Raw genomic sequence first — 16,243 nt, forward strand, 5'->3', positions numbered from 1 at the left:
CCCATCTTATACTAGCTGAAGTTTCAGAAGTGTTACATTGGAAATACAGGTCAATTTGTTTATCTAAGAAATCTACAAATGCAGGGTCTAGAAGCCACTCTGGTTGGCAGTGCCATTTTGGGGGGGTCTCTTACAAGCTTGACATCTTCATATATCAAGGATACTGCTGCATGGTCAGATAAGACTATGCTGCTATATTGGCACTCTTTAATTTTGGAAACAAGTAATGCTGAAACTAGGAAAAAATCTATTCGTGAATGAGTTTTATAAGTGCTAGAATAGCAGAAGTATTCCACTGCCTCTGGTTTTCCATATCTCCATATATCCAGTAGATTTAACTCTTTCATAAAATGGTGTATTGTCTTCCTCGACCTGGTGTGAGTGTTATCAAAGCCTGATGATCTGTCTCCTGATGGCTCTAGTGTGCAGTTGAAATCACCAGCTACTACATAGTGTCCAGAAAGATTTGACATTGTCAGGGATAAATTGGTATAGAATTTGGGGTCATCTTCATTTGGCTCACAAACATTTATCAGATTTATATTTTCAGATAATAAAGTACCTTGGACCATGATATATCTGCCAGCAGGGTCCCCTATAACATTATGGATTTGGAGGGGGACTGACTTATGGATCAATATCATGACTCCTCTAGCATGAGTGGTATAAGGAGCAGAGAAAACCTGACCCTGCCACCTTTTTCTTATCTTAGAGATATCCCCACTTAGCAGATGAGTTTCCTGTAAGAAAATTATTTTTGACTGTAAAAATTTTGTCCTACTCATCACTTGCTATATCTTTGCAATTTTATTCAAACCTCTACAGTTCCATGAGGTGAATTTTAGCTTAAAACTCTGTCATGAATTATTTTTTTCGTATTGATAATGTATTGGAGAAAACACCCACAAAAGAAGCACAATAAGAGAAAAAAAGAGAAAAAAGGACCCCCCCATACTATGTTGCCATGGAAACTCCTCATCTCCTCTTCTTCTTTAACAACTGTTTATGACAATTTTGTCCACCTACGGTACCTCTCTCTAACTTTTCCGTCTTTTTTAACTCTAACTGCTTGTAACTATACTACACTAACCATTTAAACTATAGTTCTTATGATTGAACAGTGCAACTTTTTCAACTTCAACACAAGGTTGTATTAAACTAACTGACAGAGCGTAAACATCAGAGCGAACTGTCAGATACCTGTTATTCATCAGTGAGGATGGGTAAATTACTCAAGCAACTTAACACTTAACTGTTGCTGGTCTTTTCTTTTCATCTTTTATTACAGTCCGTTTCAAATCCAGTCTTTCCCGATGGGGCAAAGGTGAAATAAACAGAGATCCCATCCTCAAGTCCATTCTAATCCCTCAGAGACTGGAGAAAGTTGTCCGCCTCAGCCGGAGTTTGGAAAAGGTGAGATCTGTCATCATGCGTCACCAGGAGCCGCACTGGGAAGATGATCCTGTGTTTATTGATCCCCTTGTCGCGCAGCTTCTTTTGCACATCATTGTAGCTGCGCTGTATTCTGTGCACTCCAGCAGAAAGATCTGGGTGAAAGCGAACTTGCTCGTTGTCATAAAGGATTTTCCCTTTAATTCGTGCTGCCTTCAGCACTCGCTCCTTGTCTCTGAAATTCAAGAATTTCATTATGAGAGTCCTTGGGCGTCCTGTACTTGAGTTAGGGGGAAGAGTGCCGATTCTATGCGCCCTTTTGATTACCGAGCCTCTTGCGGCTCGAGCCCCAGGGCTCCCGGTAACCACCTCTCCATAAATGCTACGGCATCTTGGCCCTCTGCTTTCTCCGGTAAACCCACCAATCTCACATTGTTGCGTCTGCTTCTACATTCCAAGTCATCAACTTTATCAGTGAGAGTTTTAACGGTGTTTCCCAGTGTGTTGACTTTGGTTAGTAGCTCATTAACATTATCTTCCGCATCTGAAATCCGTTGCTCAGCATGTGCAATGCGCCCCGTGCATTCCTGCACCTGCTTTTTCAGATCGGTAATTGTTAGCTGCACAATGTTGATTTTCTTGTAAAGACCACTTTTCAATGAAATTATGGCTTTCATAATATCGTCGTTAGTTTTCTCGCCTGGATTAGCCATTTCCCCGGCGTCTTCTTCCTCGACGTCCTCCTCCATGAGTGACATGGCGTTGTTCATTTCTTCTCCATCAGAGTGTTTGTCTTCTTGTCGTTGTTTTTGTTTGTCCTTTTTGTTGGCCTTTGGTGGCATTTTTATGTCCAAGTACTGTGATATTCACATTGCTTAAGTTTAAATCAAGTTCTGGTTAGTTTTGTAGGATTTATTACAAGCTAGCAGCAGAGCTCAAAAAGTCGTGACTATCTAGCACATTTCCATAACCGGAAGTCCATGTCATCCTGATATTAAACTAATGATAGGAGTTTCTCTTTCTTCTTTTACCATCTTCCATAAACTTGACACTGAAGATCTTCTTCTGTGAGTTGGTACTCAAAAACATATCAAGGGTCACAGTTTGATTACTGTCAACAGTCCATGATCACAGGGCCACAGTCCATGTCTGATGACTTCCCACTGTGTAAACAGTCCACAAATACTCTTTCAACAGTGAGTTTTCCATGGCAATAGGAACAGTGTATGGACCCTTTTCACGTGACGTCACGACAAACGCGGCTGCCATTTTGGACATGAACTACCAGTAGTCTACCACAGCCAACAACAAGGAATGACGGCGAAGCATTGAAAGGAATATAGCCATCAAAGTTTTTACTTTCAGCAAGACTTCCATCATGCCATTATATTGTTGTGCACCTGGATGTAGTAACCATCAACACACAAGGCAAGATTTATCATTTTATCGGATCCTGACAGATGCTGACTGATGGAGAAGATGGATGGTCTCTAAAATATTGGCAAAATGATGTTTATTGACATAGCAATTGTGTGTAATGGGAAGCATTTGCATATCCGAAGTGTTGTGTTTACATCAAAGATAAAATAAACCGATATGACAATGACTGCTGCTGCCAGGTTGGGGACACAAACTAGTAGAAAGGAAGTGTGCCAACAGTGCCAACACACTTCCTTTGTGGTCGATTCTGCTTTAAGGTAAGATGCATTTAATTATTCATCTGCTGTGGGTTTGGAATCGGTAGCCTGACCGATTCGTTCATGTTTGTGGTGCCATTTGTTTGTTGACGCGTGTTGAAATGGAAGATTGGTTGTTGGCATGATTTCCAGTGATGCTTTGGTGCTGCTGTGGATCAGATGTGTTGAGTAGCCTGACTGTTTTTTTTTTTCTTGCATGTGGTATCATTGTTGACGCGAGGTTGTTTTTTGAACATGCCAATGCGGACACGATTTCCCCTGATGAGTTATGACTTCAGACGCGATGCGTGTGTGGAGGTGTGGAGTCCGCGTGATATGTGCGTAAGATAGGCTTCTCATGTGTTTGGAGATCCGCGCTCTGAGACAAGCGCAAGCACCCCCCCCAAGGGAAAAAAAGGGACGCCTCGAAAATATCAGCATAGTTCGAGCACTGGGTTGGAGAAAGTAATGGCAAATAGTGAGTGCACAAACCATAGAAGGTAAACTGTACACAGCGCCAGGGCAGTGTGATGGTATGTCTACTTTTAGATTGTGTTAGCTTATCAATGAACACACTCGTCACTCGACGAGTTTCACGTCTTTACGACGGATACTTAAATGTGTGTTAGGTATTATTGTTGCAGTCTAAGCAGTCATTGTAGCAGCAAGATGAGTGAGAACCGAAAGGGTCTGTGCCATAAACCGTTATTTCTTCATGTACAAAATGGCGGTCGCGCTTACGAAGGTCATGTGAGTGAAAAGGGTCTATAGAGGGATTTCACTGATGTCACCCGAAACCAGAAGTAAACAGACCCTGCGCCATTTTGGAAGACCAACAAACTCGTGATTAGGGGGAAATAACGTCAGCGGTATGTGAACCCACGAGAATAAAGTGGAGTGGCAAACAACTTAAACAAACAAATCTGAGCTGTTTTATTTATGATTTATTGGCCCAACAGTAGACTTGAAAGAAACCTGTGAGAGACTTGGCAAAAAACTGTGGATATAATGGATAAGTCTGTGCATGATCTGTGGACACTTTGAGGTAATAATAATAATAATAATAATTTAGGATGGTTTGGGGCTTGCTCTCCTTCCTAATATATAAATAAAGCATAGCTGTTGTGTAGGCATATATCATAAATACATAATTTGGATGAATTAAGCTAAATTATGGATACCTTAATAGTAACAAAAAGTATTAATTTTTCAACTGAAAAGATATATTATTAAAAGATAAATATCAACAAGATTACCTTGGCCATAACTATGTGTAGGTTATTCTTAATAACAGCTGTAATATCACGAACCAAGCCACTAACAACATAACTGTAAGCCTGTAGCCCTTTGTAGGCTTTCAAGTCATCAGCAGTGTAGGCACTGGGTGTAAACAACAAATAGTTTACAATGTCTGGGTAGCAAACAGATGGCAGAATTGGTGTCAGGTCCTCCTTATGTTTCCATTCTCCCTTGCCGCGAGTCTTATCATATGGGTCAAACCCATCAATCACAGCCAGTTTCTCCACATACCGTGCCCTTTCTGCAGCTGGTAATGTACTCACATAACCCGAATTATCATCCATCGTGTCACTTTACTCTCGCTCGTACTTTGTTTTATATTGTGAGTGCATGTACTTGGTCTTCCAATATGGCGCCTAACAAAATCTCGTGGCGCGGTGACGTCATGTGGTAGCCCTGGGCTACCGCGTGACATCACCATACCACAAGATTTTGTTAGGGCGCCATATTGGAAGACCTCAAGTACATACATACATACTCACAATATAAAACAAACTACGAGTGAGAGTGAAGTGACACGATGGATGATAATTCGGGTTATGTGAGTACATTACCAGCTGCAGAAAGGGCACGGTATGTGGAGAAACTGGCTGTGATTGATGGGTTTGACCCATATGATAAGACTCAGGGCAAGGGAGAATGGAAACATAAGGAGGACCGGACACCAATTCTGCCATCTGTTTGCTACCCAGACATTGTAAACTATTTGTTGTTTACACCCAGTGCCTACACTGCTGATGACTTGAAAGCCTACAAAGGGCTACAGGCTTACAATTATCTTGTTAGTGGCTTGGTTCGTGATATTACAACTGTTATTAAGAATAACCTACACATAGTTATGGCCAAGGTAATCTTGTTGATATCTTTTAATAATATATCTTTTCAGTTGAAAAATTAATACTTTTTGTTACTATTAAGGTATCCATAATTTAGGTTAATTTATCCAAATTATACATATGTATTTATGATATATGCCTACACAACAACTATGCTTTATTTATAGAATAGGAGGGAGAGCAAGCCCCAAACCATCCTAAATTATTATTATTATTATTATTATTATTATTATTATTATTATTAAATTGTAGAAGTCTGGGAGGCTTGCTCCTCATACAATTATCAACTTGGGGCCAATTTAGCATGTTTTAAATCTGAATCTCTTGCGTTTGCTTGCCTCAAAGTGTCCACAGATCATGCACAGACTTATCCATTATATCCACAGTTTTTTGCCAAGTCTCTCACAGGTTTCTTTCAAGTCTACTGTTGGGCCAATAAATCATAAATAAAACAGCTCAGATTTGTTTGTTTAAGTCGTTTGCCACTCCACTTTATTCTCGTGGGTTCACATACCGCTGCCGTTATTTCCCCCTAATCACGAGTTTGTTGGTCTTCCAATATGGCGCAGGGTCTGTTTACTTCCGATTTTGGGTGACGTCAGTGAAATCCCTCTATAAATGGTCCATGGTATTGGTCAAACAAATCAAGTCTGTGGGCTCATACTTGCTGTAGTCCATACATAAAGGGGGTCTGGATATAATATGGCTGTAGGGGTTGCAATCATGCGACCAGTCTTGGTGTCTGGTAAACAGGTAACATCTGCGGTGCTGACTGGACATTGTAGCAGGAAGGGATGCTGAGCTGATCATAGGTCATATGTCTTTGTGGGTGTCTCTCTTTTTGTGGTCACTGGTAGAGTGGTTCCTCAGATTCAGCAGCAGTACTTGATGAAGGCTGAAAACATATATGTTTAGTCAAGCCTTTTGTTGATAATTTTTATGAGGTAAAGGAGTAGATCTGGAGGGTCCTCAGGCATCAGTGTTTTGGTAAACTGGAATGTATGGATGCCTTTCACCCACCCACTCTCACTCGTTCACTCGGGTTTGTTGACAGTGGAAAAGCTGCTGCTTTATGTCCCAGGCTTCCCTCATGACTGTGTTACCTTCTGGCTCACTCTTTTAGTTATGCTGTCATCATTAGTCTCACCAGAGTTCCTGCTCGCACTCAGTGCAAAATGTACACTGTTCTTACTCTTTAGGTGACATTGGGCATACTTAACAACATGTGTTCCCCCATCTCTTCCCTCTGTCTGTCCCTCTCTGTTGAGTACATGTTGATCCTGAGACACCAGTGGTGCTCTTCAGACCTGCCTGATCCATCCTGATGCCCAACATCTGGTTGGAGTCTCATCAAATTGCTCCTGTGGAGGACGGCCTCATATGGACAGTCAAAAGACACACTTGGAAGATGCTCTAGACATTTACAGTAATGCTTTTATGGCTGAGGACTACAACTAACTTGCTAATTTTAGGACTGCAGTTGTCATGAACAGTTTTACACTCAAGTCTCCATCAGTGAACAGTTTATAACTTCAACAAAACAGACTTCATGTTAAACTATAATGAATTTCCTGGTTACACAGTTGTACTTTGTGACTCTATCGGACACAGTTATAGAAGTGAGTTATTTATAATCACGCTATCTGTTATCACTCAGATGAAGATGAGTTCCTTTTAGAGTCTGGTTCCTCTCAAGGTTTCTTCCTTATGCCATCTGAAGGAGTTTTTCCTCACCACCGTCACCACAGGCTTGCTCATTGGGGATAAATTAGGGATAAAATTAGCTCATGTTTAAAGTCTATAATTTTCTGTGAAGCTGCTTTGCGACCATGTCTGTTGTTAAAAGCATTATATAAATAAACTTGACTTGACCATGGCTTGTGCACTTCTTCCACCCAGACCCTATAGCCCCTTTTACATAGCCTGTTCAAGGGGGGAATGCCACACCTTTATTCCAACTCACTGTTCTGTATAAAATGTACAATCCCAATTCCAAAAAAGTTGAGACAAAGTACAAATTGTAAATAAAAACGGAATGCAATAATTTACAAATCTCAAAAACTGATATTGTATTCACAATAGAACATAGACAACATATCAAATGTCAAAAGTGAGACATTTTGAAATTTCATGCCAAATATTGCCTCATTTGAAATTTCATGACAGCAACACATCTCAAAAAAGTTGGGACAGGGGCAATAAGAGGCTGGAAAAGTTAAAGGTACAAAAAAGGAACAGCTGGAGGACCAAATTGCAACTCATTAGGTCAATTGGCAATAGGTCATTAACATGAGTAGGTATAAAAAGAGCATCTTGGAGTGGCAGCGGCTCTCAGAAGTAAAGATGGGAAGAGGATCACCAATCCCCCTAATTCTGTGTCCACAAATAGTGGAGCAATATCAGAAAGGAGTTCGACAGTGTAAAATTGTAAATAGTTTGAACATATCATCATCTACAGTGCATAATATCATCAAAAGATTCAGAGAATCTGGAAGAATCTCTGTGCGTAAGGGTCAAGGCCGGAAAACCATACTGGGTGCCCATGGTCTTCGGGCCCTTAGATGGCACTGCATCACATACAGGCATGCTTCTGTATTGGAAATCACAAAATGGGCTCAGGAATATTTCCAGAGAACATTATCTGTGAACGCAATTCACCGGGCCACCCGCCGTTGCCAGCTAAAACTCTATAGTTCAAAGAAGCCGTATCTTAACATGATCCAGAAGCGCAGATGTCTTCTCTGGGCCAAGGCTCATTTAAAATGGACTGTGGCAAAGTGGAAAACTGTTCTGTGGTCAGACGAATCAAAATTTGAAGTTCTTTATGGAAATCAGGGACGCCGTGTCATTCGGACTAAAGAGGAGAAGGACGACCCAAGTTGTTATCAGCGCTCAGTTCAGAAGCCTGCATCTCTGATGGTATGGGGTTGCATTAGTGTGTGTGGCATGGGCAGCTTACACATCTGGAAAGACACCATCAATGCTGAAAGGTATATCCAGGTTCTAGAGCAACATATGCTCCCATCCAGACGACGTCTCTTTCAGGGAAGACCTTGCATTTTCCAACATGACAATGCCAAACCACATACTGCATCAATTACAGCATCATGGCTGCGTAGAAGAAGGGTCCGGGTACTGAACTGGCCAGCCTGCAGTCCAGATCTTTCACCCATAGAAAACATTTGGCGCATCATAAAACGGAAGATACAACAAAAAAGACCTAAGACAGTTGAGCAACTAGAATCCTACATTAGACAAGAATGGGTTAACATTCCTATCCCTAAACTTGAGCAACTTGTCTCCTCAGTCCCCAGACGTTTACAGACTGTTGTAAAGAGAAAAGGGGATGTCTCACAGTGGGAAACATGGCCTTGTCCCAACTTTTTTGAGATGTGTTGTTGTCATGAAATTTAAAATCACCTAATTTTTCTCTTTAAATGATACATTTTCTCAGTTTAAACATTTGATATGTCATCTATGTTCTATTCTGAATAAAATGTGGAATTTTGAAACTTCCACATCATTGCATTCCGTTTTTATTTACAATTTGTACTTTGTCCCAACTTTTTTGGAATCGGGGTTGTATGAATATGGAATGATTGTCATTGTTGTTCTGCCTCTGAGCTGGCACCAAAGGTAGTCATAGATCCAAATTGGTGTCTGTGTAAATGAGAGAGACAGCATAGCTGGACAGGAGTATTATGTATGTTGCATATGATGCACAGAAACTTTTCCTGTGTTTGAAGAGTGGTATACATGTGCATGGCTAACAAAAGCACCTCAACACTCAGTTCACCTTGTGTTATTGTTTTGAAAGCAATGCTGGTATGCTCGCTGTAGACACATTTATGATGCGTGTGCTATATGTTACATGTTGGAGATGCCAGTGCACCGTTGTGTTCCATGTCAACACTTCTGCTTCCAGAATGCCAGCACATTGTATTAAAACACAGTCTGTGGTGGCTTTATTTGGGTTTTGTTTGATTTAGTGTAAACAACTAAAAACTGGCACAATGAGAGGTCTTTTTAACAGTGATATATCTGGATCTCTGCTTAAAAGGGGCTGATGACCTGCTGTCAGACTTAACCACACCTACAGTTCCGAGTGTAATCATGACTATATGATACCATACTACAGATATTACCAACATGGAACAGTTTACAGTGTTAAATGTATTCGGGGTAAATAAACAATGTGTGCCTAATGTTAACTCATTTATAGCAAATTATTCAGATGGAGCCAGTGAATAATTTAAATTCTGTTTGAGACCCTTGCAAGGAAACACAGTGTGTTTGTGGGTAACTTCCAAATTTAGCACTGAATACTGTGAAGGAACCACAAATGACCTCAGAGAGAGAGAGAGAGAGAGAGAGAGAGAGAGAGAGAGAGAAAGGTGATAGAGGTGATAGAGGTTTGAGAAGTGTAATAACAGAAGTTTAAATAAATATACATATAACAGGAGACTTAGAGAAATGTTACATGGCATTATGTAAAGCCAAGAGAAAATTCTGACTCCGTTTCAACACTTCAGCACTTCAGAGATGGCAATCACTCCTTTCAACACTTTTGTCTAACTCTCTTTTTTCTTTCTCTCTAAAGCTATCTGTGTCTCATTTCTTTCTATGTGTCTCTCTCACATAGATAGATAGATAGATAGATAGATAGATAGATAGATAGATAGATAGATAGATAGATAGATAGATAGATAGATAGAAATAAAAAAAATAACAGGGTAGTTAAAGGCTAAAGTAAAAAGAGAAACAGATCCTTTGCTTCTGTTCTTGGCTTGACCACCATCCAGAAATGTTCTCCTTGAAGTCACTGAGGGGTTTCAGGTGTCATCTCTCTCTCTCTCTCTCTTTCTCTATATATTTTAATCTCTCTCACACTCCTCCTCCTCCCTCCTCTTGGAATGACAGCATGAGGAATAAAAAGGAAAAAGTTCGCAGACAGCTGCAGACCAGTGAGAGACTCAGCCGTCACCATGCCCGAGCCCAAAGCCAAAGCTAAAGGTACCTCATCATTCCTGATTATATTTTAGGGTTACAGAATTATTAGTCATTTTGATGTTATCATTGAAGGTATTACAATAAATATTACTATGATGATGGTGATGATGATGATTATTATTATGATTATTATTATTATTTTGTTGTTATTATTATTATTATTATTATTATTATTATTATTATTATTATTATTATTAGTTGTAGTAGTAGTAGTAGTACAAACCAAAGTGTGTATTCAGTGCATGTAGTGTACACATAATTGTTTGCATTGTATGAATAATAATAATAATAATAATAATAATAATAATAATAATAATAATAATAATAATAATTATTATTATTATTATTATTATTATTATTATTATTATGAATGCAATACTATTCTACACTGCAGAGAGTTGGTTTACTTAAGATTAATAAGAATTGCAGAGTGTGCACTGTGATTAGGGCAGGCTTAGCAGGTGTTTAAATGTCAGCGATATCTGAGTGTGTGGGGGGGGGGGAGGGGAGGAGGTGTGTGATTTTATACTCATAAAATGTATAATAATGTAATGTATGCAATAGGATAATGTCCAGATATTTGTGATCTGTACATCTCAGTACTGTTTGACTCTATAATGCACAGATGTGTATTGGTTTATATCACACACTATCTCGTGTCACCCAGATGATGAGTCTGGTTCCTCTCCATCTCAGGGGGTATTTCCTTTCCACTGTCACCTCTGGCTTGTTCATTAGGGATACGAATCTAAATCCATATTCAGATTTCTGTAAAGCTGCTTTGTGAAAATGTCCATTGTTAAAAGTGATATATGAAGAAAAAAAAGGAATTAAATTGATGTGAGGCTGTTTAGGGTCTGTGGTTTGGGACATGCTTTGACCCACTCGTATTGTGTTTTTGTGTGTGTCGTAATTGTGGTGTGTGTTTTGGGACATACCCACAGTAGAATGATGCTGAGATGTTTGTATTATGTATTAAATTATTTTGTGTGGTTCAGGACACATCCATAATCCACCACAATACATCACATGGTGTCTAAAAGAAGTAGGCTAGTGAGGATGGATTCCCTAAAATACACTGCACCAGGGCATACACTATTTTGGGCATTCTTAATTTCCCTGAGGGAACCCTCCCAAAGGGATCAATAAAGTTTTATCTAAATCTAAATCTAAATTTCCTTTCTAATTTGGACAAGCCTAAATATGTACAATTAGGGATCATTGTGAAATATATATGACTAATATTAAAGAAAATGAAGACAGGAAACTTAGAAGCATGAAACTGGGAATTTGGGTTATCCAATATAGACCAGACTAAGGAACTAAGAGACTTGGGACTTTGAGGAGACTTGAATTGAGGGAAAAGGGAAACTAGAAATCAAGAATAAATCTAGCGAACTAGAGAAAATAAATTAAATATTAGAGAAGACCTAGGCAACTATGAGAATCAAACACTAGTAGAAACTAATGGATCAGAAGAACTAGGAAACTATCAGTAATTAGGGATAGACTGACTATGAAACTGGGAAAGTGAAGAATAGGAATCTAGAACAATAAGCAGAGAACCTCATAGACACTGGAGATTACACAGCTAGAAGATTTGGGAGATTGGGAAATGATGAAGATATGAGTATAGAAAGCTAAGAAACTATGGACATAGGAGACAAGGGAAGTATGGAACTGGGGAACCAGAGAAGGAATGAGGAAATTTAAGAACTACTACAAGACGAGGAAATTTAAGAACTACTACAGAAGTGTGGAACCAAAGAAAGGACCGGAGATGTACAACATTGTAGTTTGCCTATATATAGAATAGAACATAAAATAAAAATATTTAATATATACTCATCTACGATGAGTCTGAGAGTGTGATGGTTCAAGCCAAGCCCATGTTCTCTAATTTTAGTGATGTATGGTGAGATGAGACTGGAGAGCCAGTGGCTCCACTACTCTCCTGCTGTTTGAACCCTCAGTGTCATCACTGATTCCTGACTCTCACTCTGCTTTCAGTCCCATATAAATCACAAAATCACATCATCACTCGTTATATCATGTCCTGTAACTCAATGTTTAAATTTCAAAATATATGAAAACTCCTCCCAGCTCTTCACTGTCTTCCATCACTGTCAGTGTTCTCCAGTTACACCAAGTATCAGGTTTAACATACAGCTTCTTGCATTTAAAGCACTTCATGAATTTGTCCCTGACTCCCTCTCAGCTTTACCTCTTTCTCACACCAGCTTGGCTCTCAGACCTTATCCCACTGCTCTTCCCACAAATCCTCACAGAACTCCCCACACTCAGAGCTAATCCACATTCTGATAGCAAACACCTGCTGAACACCAGCCTGCTCATAAGGAGGTACTGTTAGCGCTAAAGCATCAGTACATGACTTAATGTCAGGTTACATCATGTGTTCATTAGAACAGTATAAACACAAAAACTATCATGAATTAGAACATACACCTCTGGACATTTCTAAAGTATAAATGGAGAGAGAGATTGTGTGTGTACTTGTATTTGATGACCAGAATACAATTTTTCCCAACAAAGTTCAGACATTTTTGGGAAGTGAGGACATTTCAGCTGGTCCTCACTTCTTCAACGGGCTGTTTGAGGGTTAAGACTTAGTTTTAGGGTTCAGGTTAGAATGAGGTTTAGGTTAGGATTTGGGAAAGGGGTGGGGTTAGGCATTTAGTTGTGATGGTTAAGGTTACGGTTAGGGGCGAGGGAATGTATTATGTCAATGAGTCGCCGTAAAGATAGAAGCACAAGAATGTGCGTGTGTGTGTGTGTGTGTGTGTAAGAGGAATGGGCTGAGCTGTAAAGGGTGTAAAATTTTATCCTTCCTCTCATCTTGCAACCTTTTAATAACCTTAACCAATGTTAATCTCCTAAATTATCACTCAGAGGAATACTACCTCATCTCAGCGCACACGTGTGTGTAAGTGGTCTTCTTTACATATTAACAGGCTCCAGGGGAAGCCATGGCCTAATGGTTAGAGAAACAACTTTGGGGACAAAATGTTGTTGGTTCAATTCCCTAGACCAGCAGGACTGGCTTAAGTGCCCTGGAGCAAGGTGTCTAACTGCTCTGGCAAGAGTGGTAGTGTACTTCGTGTCTGATCAGCCAATGAAAAACTGATGATGTAATTATCAGTTTGGGCACTGAACCTGAACACTCTCCATGTTATTTTGTTGAAATGAAACACGTTTCATTGTAGATGATCATGTTTCAATGTGCACACAGTAAAACACAAACATATATGTACATCTTCTGTATTATTTATAAATAAGACACATTGTAAGAACAGATGGGGCAATGCAATGTTTTGAATGAATTCCGAAAAATTGTGAATGAATTCCTTGATATTTCCATCAATAAAGATCAATACAATAGGACAATTTAAAATGGAGTTAGGATCTCACGACGCAAAACATTTCCACCTGTGTAATTACTGAAACATCAACTGAATATCATAAATTAAACTAAAAGATTAATTTTTAATCATATAGTTAATATTAACTGAACTAAAAATATTATTAGAATTAAATTAATTAACAAAATTATCATTTAATGGTACTATAAAATAATTTAAAATGGTAAACGAATATCTTGTAAAATAGTTAGGTAATGTCCTTTAAAATTGTAAAGTAATATAAGTTAATATGCAAGTTGATAAATAATTCAATAAGATATTATATTTTAAAACTAAATCAGTTTAAAATTGGAAGTTAATATAATTTAAAATTCTAAATGAATGAGGTGAGAAATTTGTAAGTTAGTCAACTCCAAAGTTGGAAGTTAATGTAATTTAAAATTTTAAGTTAATATACTTTAAAATTGGCAATTTATAGTTTAAAAGTGGAAGATGATATAATTTATGTGTAAGTTAATAAAGCTTAAATTGTAAATTAGTGCAATTTAAGATTGCAGTTTAATATCAGTAAAATTAGAATGAATTAAAAATTGTAAATTTATATGGAGTAAATTTGTAAGTTAGTACAGTTTAAAACTGTACATTAATATAGTAATTATCACATAAAAGTTTAAGTTAATGTAGTTTAAAATAATTATATTGTTGTTAATTATATGAATATAGTTGAAAAATTGTAAGTTAATATTGTTTAAAGCTCATATCATTGTTATGACAAGACTGTTTCATTTAATTTCTCTTTTTTGTAAGGACAGAACACATTTATCAACATTTCTGTAAATGTGTTTTACACTGGTGCTTGAAAGTTTGTGAACCCTTTAGAATTTTCTATATTTCTGCATAAATATGACCTAAAACATCATCAGATTTTCACACAAGTCCTAAAAATTGACAAAGATAACCCAGTTAAACAAATGAGACAAAAATGTTATACTTGGTCATTTATTTATTGAGGAAAATGATCCAATATTACATATCTGTGAGTGGCAAAAGTATGTGAGCCTTTGCTTTCAGTATCTGGTGTGACCCCCTTGTGCAGCAATAACTGCAACTAAACGTTTGCGGTAACTGTTGATCAGTCCTGCACACCGGCTTGGAGGAATTTTAGCCCGTTCCTCCGTACAGAACAGCTTCAACTCTGGGATGTTGGTGGGTTTCCTCACATGAACTGCTCGCTTCAGGTCCTTCCACAACATTTCCATTGGATTAAGGTCAGGACTTTGACTTGGCCATTCCAAAACATTCACTTTATTCTTCTTTAACCATTCTTTAGTAGAACAACTTGTGTGCTTAGGGTCGTTGTCTTGCTGCATGACCCACCTTCTCTTGAGATTCAGTTCATGGATGGATATCCTGACATTTTCCTTTAGAATTCGCTGGTATAATTCAGAATTCATGGTTCCATCAATGATGGCAAGCCGTCCTGGCCCAGATGCAGCAAAACAGATGTCTGCTCTTAATGCAGTGTCTCCTGAGAGCCTGAAGAGCACAGGTAGCCAATGTCAGTTTTCAGCCTTGTCTCTTGCATACAGAGATTTATCCAGATTCTCTGAAAGTTTTAATGATATTATGGACCATAGATGATGTCATCCCCAAATTCTTTGCAGTTTTACATTGAGGAATGTTATTCTTAAATTGTTGCACTGTTTACCACCTCAGTCTTTCACAGAGTGGTGAACCCCTCCCCATCTTTACTTCAGAGAAAGTCAGCCTGTCTGGGATGTTCTTTTTATACTCAATCATGTTACTGACCTATTGACAATTCAAAATCAAATCAAGTTTATTTGTACAGCGCTTTTAACAATAAACATTGTCGCAAAGCAATTACCAATTTAGGGTTTTTTTTAGCATTACACAACTTTTTCAGTCTTTTGTTGCCCCGTCCCAAGTTTTCTGAAATGTGTTGCTGACATCAAATTCAAAATGAGCATATATTTTTCAAAAAAACAATAAAATTTCTCAGTTTCAAGATTTGATATGTTGTCTTTGTACTATTTTCAACTAAATATAGGGTTTCCATGATTTACAAACCATTACATTCGGTTTTTATTTATATTTTACACAGCTTCCCAACTTTTTGGGAATTGGGGTTGTATTTAATTTAATTATATAATAATTTAATTATAATAATTTAAAGAAGTCACTCTGTTTTGTTTCTGTATCTTGTAAATGATGTAGGAGCTTTTTTTTAAATAATATGCATTATATCTTTCTTAAAGATTTTATTTTTACACTCCAATTTTATGGTAATATCTGATGAAGTGTTGTTTTAGAAGATGATGGGGTTTTGTTTGTTTGACTTCCCAACATGAGGACATGTATTACACAAATTAAAATATTTTTAATAGAAATACCTTTAAATCCCGACAGAATTTGTGTGCTTTAAATCACTGCTCTACACATATAGTGTCTCAACATACAATAATGAAGTGAGGTTTATTATTATTCTAGTAAAATATAACTTACCAATGATTGCAATGACTGAAATGTATTAAATAAAGCCACTTCGTACATTTTATCAATTTATATTTGCATTTAATTTAGTGGAATGCCAGTGAAATTAGTTAGTTCCTGTTGTCACTGATGTTATAGC

General features: G+C 38.0%; 1 protein-coding gene across 2 annotated transcripts in view; it reads left to right on the plus strand.

Annotated features, from left to right (window-relative positions):
• The first annotated feature begins 10,157 nt into the window (after positions 1 to 10,157).
• Positions 10,158 to 16,243, plus strand: part of mybpc2b (myosin binding protein Cb) — a 78,248-nt gene continuing 72,162 nt past the window's right edge. For both annotated transcript variants that reach the window (XM_060922790.1, XM_060922791.1), the window contains exon 1: positions 10,158 to 10,216. In XM_060922790.1, the coding sequence (XP_060778773.1) occupies positions 10,189 to 10,216 (28 nt within the window). In that variant the 5' untranslated portion in view covers positions 10,158 to 10,188. The remainder of the gene's footprint in view (positions 10,217 to 16,243) is intronic.

This window comes from Neoarius graeffei, chromosome 5, assembly GCF_027579695.1.
Source record: "Neoarius graeffei isolate fNeoGra1 chromosome 5, fNeoGra1.pri, whole genome shotgun sequence".
NCBI classification, from domain to species: domain Eukaryota; kingdom Metazoa; phylum Chordata; class Actinopteri; order Siluriformes; family Ariidae; genus Neoarius; species Neoarius graeffei.